General features: G+C 43.4%; 1 protein-coding gene across 1 annotated transcript in view; it reads left to right on the top strand.

Annotated features, from left to right (window-relative positions):
• Window positions 1-1309: 1309 nt before the first annotated feature.
• The window catches only part of HEXB (hexosaminidase subunit beta), a 35780-nt gene continuing 24318 nt past the window's right edge, over window positions 1310-12771 (top strand). Inside the window, exons 1-3 of the mRNA XM_009449017.3 lie at window positions 1310-1744; window positions 5527-5672; window positions 9807-9872. Of these exons, the coding sequence (XP_009447292.3) occupies window positions 1446-1744; window positions 5527-5672; window positions 9807-9872 (511 nt within the window). The 5' untranslated portion in view covers window positions 1310-1445. The remainder of the gene's footprint in view (window positions 1745-5526; window positions 5673-9806; window positions 9873-12771) is intronic.

Raw genomic sequence — 12771 nt, 5'->3', positions numbered from 1 at the left:
TTTTTTTTTTTTTTTTTTTTTTTTTTTTTTTTGAGATGGAGTCTTGTTCTTGTTGCCCAGGCTGTTGCAGAGGTGTGATCTCGGCTCACTAAAACTTCCACCTTCCGGTTTCAAGCGATTCTCCTGCCTCAGGCTCCTGAGTAGCTGGGATTACAGGCGCCCGCCACCACGCCCGACTAATTTTTGTATTTTTAATAGAGACGGGGTTTCACTTTGGTGGCCAGGCTGGTCTCGAACTCCTGAACTTGTGATCCGCCCTCCTTCGCCTTCCAAAGTGCTGGGATTTCAGGCGTGAGCCGCCGCACCTGGCCTAATCATTACATTTCTTTGAAGTCTTTCCTTAAAGCTCTTCCACCCTCATTTTCAGAATACTTATATAGCAGATCTGTGGTTTTGGTCTGCCTAGCGTTTTCTCCTTCTGGTAAGAGAACACCTCTTCTCCCTTTGGCATCTCCAGTCCGTGTTCGTCATGTGACTTCACTGGCTCTTCCTTAGGGATGGGTTATGAAATCAAACTTGTCAGTTGGGATCCTTTATATCGGGACCGACACAGATGAGCCAAGACGTTCTCTCTCAGGATTTCTTGGGCATGCTCTGCCCCAGGCAGTTCTGATAGGAAGGCTTTATTGACCACAGCTGAAGTGCTGTTACAGAAAAGCCTAGACTTAGGAGCAAATAAACTCAGCTCCCATCTCGGTTATCTGGTGGTTGGGCTGAGAGGAGAAAGGTGCTCCCCAAGCTTGGCTTCTCCAGCTTCACCGAAGCCAGGGAACCACAGGAGAGCGCCCGCGTTGCCAGCGTGAGCGGCGACCCGGTGTCGGCCTGGCGTCCCGAGCCTGTGCACTGGGCCCTTTTCTTTTTCTTTTCTTTTCTTTTTTTTTTTTTTTTTGAGACGGAGTCTTGCTCTGTCACCCAGGCTGGAGTGCAGTGGTACGATCTCGGCTCACTGCAACCTCCGCCTCCCGGGTTCAAGAGATTCTCCTGCCTCAGCCTCCCGAGTAGCTGGGACTACAGGCACCCGCCATCATGCTCGGCTAATTTTTGTAGAGTCGGGGTTTCACCATGTTGGCCAGGCTGGTCTTGAACTCCTGACCTCAGGTGATCCGCCCGCCTCGGCCTCCCAAAGTGCTGGGGCTACAGGCGTGAGCCACCACGTATGGCCAGCACCGGGCATTTTTCTTACTTTAGCCATCCCGTGTTTGAGGTTGCTGTCTGGGCTCTGCTCCTACCCGAGGGAACCCCTGGAGGAAATTCTCGAGGTGACCTGGGCAGGGCGGGCTGGGCGAAGACGCGCCCGGGGCCTGGAGGCGGAGTCGGGGGCGGGGCTCGCAGTCATCTGACTCGGTGACTCACCCGCGGCCGCGCTTCCTCTGACCCGGGCCGGGCGGGAAGTCGGGTCCCGAGGCTCCGGCTCGGCAGACCGGGCGGAAAGCAGCCGAGCGGCCATGGAGCTGTGCGGGCTGGGGCTGCCCCGGCCGCCCATGCTGCTGGCGCTGCTGTTGGCGACACTGCTGGCGGCGATGTTGGCGCTGCTGACTCAGGTGGCGCTGGTGGTGCAGGTGGCGGAGGCGGCTCGGGCCCCGAGTTTCTCGGCCAAGCCGGGGCCGGCGCTGTGGCCCCTGCCGCTCTCGGTGAAGATGACCCCGAACCTGCTGCATCTCGCCCCGGAGAACTTCTACATCAGCCACAGCCCCAATTCCACGGCGGGCCCCTCCTGCACCCTGCTGGAGGAAGCGTTTCGACGGTGAGCGCTCCCGGCCCGGCCGGGAGTTGTCCTGGGGGAGGGGAGAGGCGGACCACCCCGGGGCGCTGTGCAGACCCTCACCACCCCACTGCGCAGACCAGAAACCGCCCCGGAGCGGGCAGGCGATCTGCCCAGCGCCACATGGACTGAACCCACGCTCTTGCCCCCACCCTCCTACTGCTTCTTAAGGGACACCTTGGGTGCTCAGGAACCCTGGTTTGAGAGCCGGATAGTAAGTGGAAGAGGGAGTTTGCTCTGAGGCCTTGTTGGGCAAATGACATGGACGGAGGGGACACCGGAGCTGGGGAGGAAAGTGACAGCTCCTTATTTGAAGGACGTTCAAAGGGATGTTACCCGAAGGGCTTAGACAAGCTCTCTTGAGGGACCAGGAATTCCCCAAAGCTGACTGTTATTTATAGGCCAGTTTCGCCCCCTTACCTCTCCTCCATCACCTCAAATGGCAGAAGTCCTCAGTTTCGAGCACTGCCTAAAACTGCCCTCTCTCCTAAAATCTCTTCCATATAAAATGTGACATGTTTGCATCTGACTACGTTTCTGCGGTCAGTGGTTAGGCAGTATCCAACTTTGTTTCTCAACACCAATCATGTTGCCTGCTTTCCCTGCTTCCTCTTTTACAGACCCCTAGATAGCGCCTCTGTCTCTCTCACCCTTTGGCTGCAGACAGGGTGAGTTTTGTCATGGGAGTCAGCCAATCACACCATAGACAAGGCAGGTTCCCCTGGGGAGATGTTTGAAGAAGCCACACACTGTCCCCTCAGTGTGAGACCTGTGTAGATGGGACTGTCCTGAAGGCGTATCGTGCCCTGCAGAATTGTAATTTGGTGCTAACTGTACTGCCTCCTGGCATTCCCCAAGCCTGTCGCTGTACCCAGTGGATACTATAGAGCTTAAGTGTGCTTGCAGGACACTGAACAGGTGGGGAGGGAATGTAAAACTAACTGAATAATGTGTTCTGACCCCAGATAGGACAGGTGCCTAGGCTCAAGCTGCAGAGGCCCAAGATGCTGATGGCAGAAATGGTTCATTCTCTACAATCAGAAGGCTCATGGTTTCCTTCTGTTTTGTACAACTAAATGGGTATTATCAGTCTCTATTTTAGACACACACACTAATGAGCCTTTGGTATCCAATCTGCTAAGGCCAGAGTGGGGTTAAGATGTAGAACCAAAGTGTTTGGTTGCATTGGGATATTCAGAAAGATTGCATGGAAAGTACATGAAGGTTGTCTCAGAAGATCATGACTAGGGTTGGAAATCTTTTTAAAACAAACACCCTTATTATGTTTGCCTTGGAGTTCAGCTTGTAGAATTGGATTTTCCTTCTGTGTCATACTGCTAAGTAAAACAAGGACTTGGTAATACGCTGAACTGACTGTGACAAGAAAGCATGGGTGATGTAAGTTAACAATAGGTAGATAACCAGGACTTAAATCAGCTGAGATGGTTCGAAGGCAAGGCTTGGTATTTCAAGGCAGGTGCGGATGATTACCTGAAGAGTTTGCCTAACTCATGGCCTCTGAGTGAAGCAGCCATTAATTATGCCTGGCATTATTAGGAAGCAGGTCATAAAATGCGTTGGCCCTTATGGCTAAGACTTGAAGGCATGCATGTGAGCATTCTAGGAACTCAGGAGGAGCAGCAGGTATCTCAGAGTAAAAGCACAGTGGAGTTGGAAAGATTTGGAAATATGGGAGTGTTCACAAAGTGCGACGTGGTCAGGAACACACAGTCTAGGCCCCAGATTGTTCAGAATCACATAGCCCCTGTCTCTGAAGAGCCCAGGTTGTATCACAAACCTTGCTTTGAAACAGTGTGCTTTTTGCAGGCAGAGTTTGGCTGTTAGATGCATAGCTGCTTCTTTAGCTTCTAGAACAGCGTTCATCACATGCTAGTCACTCATTTTTAAAAATAAACAACTAGCTTCACTCCTTCATTTCCTGGAAGGCTGAAGTAACCCACATACCTTTGACATACTGCCTCACAGCCCTTTGAGTTTTCTGTTAGAATTTTACTACCTAGGGTCAAGGTTCTAAGCCAGCTTCCAACTCTGATCTCAAAGCTGCCAGCAGCTTTAATTTCTTTTTTAAAAAAATTTTAATTAAGGAAAAAATACACATAACATAAAATTTACCATCTTAACCTTTTGTAAGTATGTATTTCGGTGGTCTTAATTTCCTTTTTAATCTGTCAAGGTTTTCCTATGAGAAGGGCCCTCAACACCTACATCCATTCCATTCTTTCATTGGTTAACTTCCATACACTTCCAAACATGTCAGAATTTTCCGACCTCTTCTGCGAAAAAGCATAAGACGCTCTTACACATAAGTAGCATATATAACCTTCTGGCTTACCAAAATCTGTAAAATATTATTTAAACAATTGCCCTGAAGCCTATCTGATCTTTTTTATTTAGTGCCTTTACATTTTTATTTAATATTCTGATTTTTGGATACCAAAACAATTGCTCTGAAGCCTATCTGATCTTTTTTATTTTATGCCTTTACATAATTTTTATTTAATGCCTTTACAGAATTTTTATGTATTTAATATTTAATGCCTTTACAGAATTTTTATGTATTTAATATTTAATGCCTTTACAATATTTAATGCCTTTACAGAATTTTTATTTAATATTCTCTGATTTTTGGATACCAATAAAAGGTACTTTTTTTGTATTTAATATTTAATGCCTTTACAATATTTAATGCCTTTACAGAATTTTTATTTAATATTCTCTGATTTTTGGATACCAACAAAAGGTACTTTTTTTTTTTTTTTTTTTTGAGATGGAGTCTCGTTCTGTCACCCAGGCTGGAGTGCAGTGGTGCGATCTTGGCTCACTGCTGCAACCTCTGCCTCCCGGGTTCAAGCGATTCTCCTGCCTCAGCCTCCTGAGTAGCTGGGATTACAGGCGCCTGCCACCATACCCAGCTGATTGTTTGTATTTTTAGTAGAGACTGTGTATTTTTAGTTTCACTATGTTGGCCGGGCTGGTCTTGAACTCCTGACCTCGTGATCCTCCCGCCTTGGCCTCCCAAAGTGCTGGGATTACAGGCATGAGCCACTGCGCCTGGCCAACAAAAAGTAAATTTTAAAGGCTCTGGTGAGAATTCTGGACCTTCTTTTGGGGCTTTATATGTAAGCTAGGATACTTTTGCAGGAAGGTAACAGGAACTCTGACTCAATCTGGCTCAAACAATAGGAAAACTTATTTCACACATTAGGATGTCCAAAAGTAGGGATGAATTTAGGGCAAGTTGACTAAGTGGCTCAACAGTGTTATCAGGGATCCATATTCTTTCCATCTCTGCTCTGTCCACTTTAATGTAGTGGCAACTAGTCCAGCTCTCACATACAGAGAAACGAAGTTTTCTTGTGATTTGCTCAGAACTCCCCCTAACCCCCACATCCTATCACTGGTCAGAATTGGTTTTTCATTCCCAAGAGTGATGGATTACCATGATGGTTTCATTATTGGTTCTTAACAGGGGCTTCATATGTCACTTCAGAGTGTGGGGAAGCGTTTAAAATTCCCATGCCTGAATCCCATTCTCATAGATTCTGATTCTGAAGGCATGGGCGTTGGGATTTTCAAAAAACTTCCCAAGTGATTCTAATGTACAGCTTGGGGTGAGAATCTCTAGTTGGACTTACAATGGGCAGCATGGATTTGAGGAGTTAACTACAATGTTACTAGCACATCTGTTTTAAAAATTTGGCTAAAATCCTTTTAAAATGTGTTTACATTTATTTCTCAAACAGATATCATGGCTATATTTTTGGTTTCTACAAGTGGCATCATGAACCTGCTGAATTCCAGGCTAGAACCCCGCTTCAGCAACTTCTTGTCTCAATCACCCTTCAGTCAGAGTGTGATGCTTTCCCCAACATATCTTCAGATGAGTCTTGTAAGTACCTATGCAATGTGAGTGTATTATATCCCAGGTGCTCGCTGACGGACTTAAGTGCCAAAAACTGACTCCATGCTAGGAACCACTGTGAGTTCTCAACCAGTGAGTTTATGATTCCTATTTTAAAAATAACCTTTAAAGTCTGATTATAAAAGTAGTACATAGTCTTTGTGGAAAATTTATTAAGTACAGTAAGTGCAGAAGAAGAAATAAATCACTCATAATCCCAGCAGACAGAATTAATCACTGTCATTTTAGGTGTATTTTTTTGCAGAGTAAAACATGTAAACATTTTACGTAGACATAAATACAAACATGATAAGCATTGACATGAAAATGGCAGTAATTCTGTACATGTGCTTCTTGTATTTTTGTTGTATTTTTATATCATGCTTTTTTGCAAAATACATTATAAATTAAACATGAATTTCACTAGTTTTCTGTGATATCATTTTCAATGGCTGAATAATGTTCTGTCACTATAGGATGAGCTGACTTGGCTAATCTCTTTTGGACATCTAGGTAATTTCTTAACTTTTGTCTTTGAAAACATCTGTATCCATGATCTCTATTTATAATCTAATTTTACAGAAAGATAATGCAGAGCTGGGGGAGAGGGTGGGTACAGCAGTTTCATTTGTAATCTGCTGTACAATATAATCAACATTTAGCTGTATGATTTTGTCCTCGTTGTTGCCTAAAACGTTATTCTCTAGGGCTTTTCCCAAATTGTTTTAGAACAAATAAGTGGGCGTGCCATTTCTATAGGGTATACTGCCTAAGAATAATGTGGAATTGCACCAAGGAATCAAAGAAGGGCAGTATAAGGACATGTGTAATATAAGATTCGTGCAAGAAAGAGCAGACAGAGGAACTAAGTGTAAAGATAGAGGCCAGACGCTATAGCTCATACCTGTAATCCCAGCACTTTGGGAGGCCGAGGTGGGTGGATCACTTAAGGCCAGGAGTTCAAGACCAGCCTGGCCAATATGCTGAAACTGCATCTCTACTAAAAAATACAAAAAGTTAGCCAAGCGTGTTGGTGCGTACCTGTAATCCCAGCTACTCGGGAGGCTGAGGCAGGAGAATCACTTGAACCCAGGAGGCAGAGGTTGCAGTGAGCTGGGATCATGCCGCTGCACTCCAGCCTGGGGGACAGAGTGAGACAGTCTCAAAAAAAAAAAAAAAAAAAAAAAAAAAAAGATAGGATGCCACAAATTTAGAGAAAAGAGCAACTCCATTACCCCCAGACTGCCTCACAGTTAAGTACATGTCTTCATCCTGCTGGTTTAGATGAGATTTCTCAATAATACATCTCTTTGAAAGAAAGCTCTCTTTCTCTTCAATTCCGTAGCTGTTCTTAGAAGAGAAATAGGAAAATTCACCAATATCAGGTATCATTTCAATTGATACTCAGCACTCAGACACCATGTGAAGTAGGTTTTGCAACCTGAATTGAGATGGAAATGGTCATTACGTTGCCAAGGAATCTTTGCTGTCCATTGGCAATACAGATAACAGATTGTAAATTCCACAAAATGAAATGTATCGAGACTAGAGAGTCATAGCTTATCTTTCAGTCAGTTCTACAAACCCTCTTTGTTCTGAAAGGGAAGTTTCTTGAGACAAGGTGATTGTGAAATTTTCAGCTGAAGAATAAACTACTTTTTAGTCTTTAAACTAGTTGATGATGATGATAAAAGTAACACATATGAATGGAAATAACAAGATATCAAATGTCCAGAGTGGGAGGACATGTTGGAGGAGGTGACACATGTTGAAGCACCACTATTTATTAAAAATAAAAATATGCATGCCCTGAGAAGTGGACTAGTTTTTACTGCAGATAAATGGACACATAAATCAAGGATGTTTGATGCAGTTTGCCTGTAATGTGAAGAACTGTCAATAAAACTCAATGTCCATCAATAGAGGAATGGCTAAATACACCTTGTCAATCTATACTAAACAGTATGATCACAACAGTTAAGAATAAAGAAGCAGTATTACTGAGAACACACATGGAGAACTGACAAGATAAACTGCTGAGTTGAACAAAGGAAGCTGTATAATTATGTGTAGAGGTGGACCCTGTTTATATATCAACACACGTGCAGGAACACACGCATAAAGCAATACTATATTTTCTCCTTCCGTGTACATCTATGTCAAGCCTAAGAAAATGCCCGTTAAGTATTTCCTCTGAGGAAGGTAGAGGGAGTTGGGTGAGTATCTCAAAGGAGATTTTCGCCTTATCTATATTATATTGCTTTTAAACAGAATATATAGATATGTCATTTGTATATTCACCCTCCAAAACAAATGTATTTATGGTGCAAAAAGATATAGAATGGGCCAACTGAAAAGTCAGTGATATAATTCCTTTCACACTTCAGGGAAGTGATCATTGTTAACACTAATAACTTGGTTGTGAAGTAAAAATGGAAATTCTGTAGCTATGTGTCCATATATTTAGAAAACCAAATTTCTACTTGTTATATGTATTTTCCACTGAGTTGAATTACAGTCCTGTTTAATATCAGCCAGTTGTCAGCTACTAGAAAATAATTGGTATCAAGTATATGCAATATATTAATGTTTTTTAGGTGACTGTGCTATTTCTGGAAGATCTCAAAACTAGAATGTGGCAAAAAAATGTTTTTAAACAGTGACCAATGGAGCAGTGAGCTCTAGGTAGCTGATTAAGAATTTGATACAGGCTGGGTACAGTAGCTGACACCTGTAATCCCAACACTTTGGGAGGCTGAGGCCGGTAGATGGCTTGAGCCCAGGAGTTCAAGACCAGCCTGGGAAACATGGCAAAACCCTGTCTCTACAAAAAAAAAGAAAAGAAAAATTAGCCAGGCGTGGTGGCACATGCCTACAGTCCCAGCTACTTGGGAGGTTGAGGCTGCAATGAACCGTGATTGTGCCACTCCACTCCAGCCTGGGCAGCACAGTGAGACTCTGTCTCAACAACAACACAAGAATTTGCTATAGATGTAGAGGAAACATAATTAGACTATGCTCATAAATAGCAATATAGTTCTTAGCCTGGCATTGGCTAACTCATCTAATGGAGTGTGGTTATCTAATGGAAAAGGCTATCTTGTCAGAAGACTATCACCTGAGATGCTCACACTACTGATAGAGCACTTTTGCCTACCTGCAGCTAACTATTCTGTGAGCATCTGAATGGTGGTGGTGGTAGAAGGTGATAAACCACCCCAGAGGACACAGTATTAAATCATTAATCTCCAGCCCGTCAGTGTCTTTGCCGTGGCAAAGTCCAAAGCTGTTACACCCTTTAGCTTTCAATCTCTTTACCATCTGTGGGTTTACTATGTGGTTGATTCCACTCCAGACCTCTCTAAAAGACTAAATGACTATTTGGCCAACCTTAGAGTGTGCTTCAAAGATTGAAAGATTAGCCTCTCACCAGAAGCAGCTAACTGGAGTCCCATTCTGGATGATGTGAACTTTTAATTGAGTGGGACAAAGCTGAATTATTTTTATTGAGTGGGACAAAGCTGAACTAAGCTAAAGGGATTTGGAGAGTAAGTCTTAAGGCAGATTTGGATGATACTGAGGGAAGGTGGGTACAGGGCAAGTAGAAAATTCTGAAGGCAAAAGAGTGGAGATATTCTCTGGCCTTAAGGGGAGTAGATTTGAGTGACACCTAGGGCGTTACCAAGGATTAGTAGGAACTGAGGAATGTTTGCACTTTCAACTAAACTCTTAGCTTAACTAGGACCCTACTCTGTTGAGGAGAAGTTGGAGAGACTAACTCTCTTGGGAAAATGAGGAAACATGGAGATGACACCCAAATTCCCGTTCTGAGTGACTCAAGTGACTGGATGGTGGTGCTGTGACTCACTGAAATGAGGAACACAGAAGACCAGCAGGTTGAAGTGTGCAGAGGAGGGAGGGAAGAGTTCTGTTGGGGCATGTGGAGTCGAAGGAATCTGCAGGACATCCAAATGGTGATGTACAGGAGGCAGTTAGAGAAATAGGTCATGTGCTTGGGAGAAAATAATAGTCCAGAAATATCAATGACATGTTTAGGAAACTTATTGTGTGTCATTGAGGGATTAACAAAAGTGTGTGTGTGATTTTAAATCCTCAATACAGATACTTTACTTGTGAAAGAACCAGTAGCTGTCCTTAAGGCCAACAGAGTTTGGGGAGCATTACGAGGTAAGTTCCATGCAGTTTCATTGTTACTTTCCAGTAAAGGAAAATTTTCAGTTGGTGCTTTGTGAAATTAAGCACAGCAAAACTTTGCCGCCTTAGATCCTTTACAGAATGCTTTGTTATGTAGTTCCAAAATGATTTCCATTGAACGTGTACTACATAAAGCATGGGAGAGGTCAGCACAGTGGCTCACACCTGTAATCCCAGCACTTTGAGAGGCTGAGGTAGGTGGTGATTGCCTGAGCTCAGAAGTCTGAGACCAGCCTGGGCAACACGGTGCAACTCCATCTCTACAAAAAGTACACAAATTAGCCAGGCATAGTGGCGTGGACCTATAGTCCCAGCTACTCTGGAGGCTGAGGTGGGAGGATTGCTTGAGTCCAGGACGTTGAGGCTGCAGCGAGCCTAGATCACACCACTGCATTCCAGGCTGGGCAACAGAGCAAGACCCCTGTCTCAAAAAAATACACATAAATAAATACAGCATGGGAGAAAACTCATTTGACCTCTCAAAAAATGTTTGAAGGTTATTACATTCCTACAGTGCTGTAATTCATTGATGCTCTTGGGACTGTAATGTTTATAGCACTACACATGGCCCCAACCTGTCCTGATTAGGGAATTTTGTTTCAGCTATCACTTCTGCTGACTTCAGAAGCAAGCATCTCTCTTCCCTAATTTTAAATTCCTGTAGATTTAGAAACATAACTAAGTTTGTATAAGGAACAGTGTCAAAAGGCAAATATGCTATAGAGTTGGTTAGAGGCAGTGGGCAGGGAGTAACTTGAAAAGCTTCTCCTGAGAATTTCAGGGTCTGAACTTCAAAGTTTGACCTCAGGACATTTGCTGTTCAAAAGTTTCTTTTACCTTTCTTTCTAGGCAGATAAGATACTGTACTGACTTCCAAATAGCAGAGTTTTTAGAAAGGGAATTTAAAAAAACATGAACTAACCAAATTTAGTCATTAAAGGCTTGGGGTTGATCATAGTCACTCACACCTGTAATCCCACCACTTTGGGAGGTTGAGGCAGGCAGATCACTTGAGGTCAGGAGTTCGAGACCAGACTGGCCAACATGGTGAAACCCCATCTCTACTAAAAATACAAAAAAAAAAAAAAAAAGAGCCAGGCATGGTGGCGCATGCCTGTAATCCCAGCTACTTAGGAGGGTGAGGCAGGAGAATTGCTTGAACCTGGGAGAGGGAGGTTGCAGTGAGCTGAGCTGGCACCACTGCATTCCAGCCTGGGCGACAGAGCAAGACTCCATCTCAAAAAACACAATAAATAAAGATTTGGAATCTGACTCAGAGTGTTACCTAAAATAATCATTGTTATGCCATATATTTTATACCATAAGATTATAATTTTATTCAAAATAGAATATGAAAATATCTAGATATTTACTACAAATGTAATTTTATTTATGTATAATATTAGTGATTTTAAGCTTTTATTAGTCCAATCTGCCTGTCTCATCTGCGTCTGCTAAGGAGAAGAGATACTTTTTTTTTTTTTTTTTTTTTTTGAGACAGAATCTCGCTCTGTTGCCCAGGCTGGAGTGCAGTGGTGAAATCTCAGCTCACTGCAAGCTCTGCCTCATGGGTTCATGCCATCCTCCTGCCTCAGCCTCCCGAGTAGCTGGTACTACAGGCGCCTGCCACCACGCCTGGCTAATTTTTTGTATTTTTAGTAGAGACAGGGTTTCACTGTGTTAGCCAGGATGGTCTCGATCTCCTGACCTCGTGATCCGCCTGCCTTGGCCTCCCGAAGTGCTGGGATTACAGGCGTGAGCCACCGCGCCCAGCCAAGAGATGCTCATTGATGTTTGTTCTGATCCATACCAAAATAAAGAACTCTAGCAAGGCTGGGCACGGTGGCTCACGCCTCTAATCCCAGCACTTTGGGAGGCCGAGGCGGGTGGATCACTTGAGGTCAGGAGTTGGAGACCAGCCTGGTCAACACAGTGAAATCCCGTCTCTACTAAAAATACAAAAATTAGCCGGGCGTGATGGTGCACGCTTGTAGTCCCAGCTACTTGGGAGGCTGAGGCAGGAGAAGTACTTGAACCCGGGAGGCGGAGGTTACAATGAGCCGAGATCGCGCCACTGCACTCCGTCCTGCGTGACAGAGCAAGACTCCGTCTAAAAAAAGAAAAAAAACCACTCTTGTGAGTATGCAGTGACTAGATTTCTAGTCCAAGAAGTCCGTATTTTCTGTTTACCATCAGACTTTCAGAGTAATGTACTCTAAACTGATCATTATTGAATGTAATGTCACTTAACAGAAACTTTCAGAGTTATTCTTCCCAGCCTGAACCTATACTTGACGAGGTTGGGGAGAGAGGAAGGCGTAGCAAAGATGACTGAACTGTTCTTAGGTTAAAAATTCCCTGGCTATATAGCTGTCAGCTAGAATGAGGAATCTGAATAAAGTCAAGGCCAGTTAGAAGAATTAGCCTGTCAACTAGTATATTAAGGGAATAATCCACTTGAGTAAAAAATGTTCAGAAGGTAGTCTTTGCAGCTATAAGTAAAATGCTGTATATTGTAAATTGGCCTTTATTTATAGTTTCATGGTTTTTCCAGCCATTTTTCCCTGTTACATTTAGATACCTTCTAAAAGTGACTATATTTGATTATAAAAATTCTTTCTCATGATGCCACAAATTTATCAAGGAACCAGTATTTTATTAAATTACTATTCTTCTTTTGTGTATATTGAAACAACCCCCAGGGTATGGGTACAATGAAGTAAAGCACTTTTATTAGATGAGTAGAGAAGTGCAATGGATTTTTTTTTTAATTTGGCTTTGATTTTAGAAATTATGGTAGAGGGTGTAGGTATAACTATATTTTAGAGGATAGAGGTATAACACTATATTCAATTATATTTGCCTTACCTGG

This window comes from Pan troglodytes, chromosome 4, assembly GCF_028858775.2.
Source record: "Pan troglodytes isolate AG18354 chromosome 4, NHGRI_mPanTro3-v2.0_pri, whole genome shotgun sequence".
Classification (NCBI taxonomy): Eukaryota; Metazoa; Chordata; class Mammalia; order Primates; family Hominidae; genus Pan; species Pan troglodytes.
This window is presented reverse-complemented; position numbering and strand designations above follow the sequence as displayed.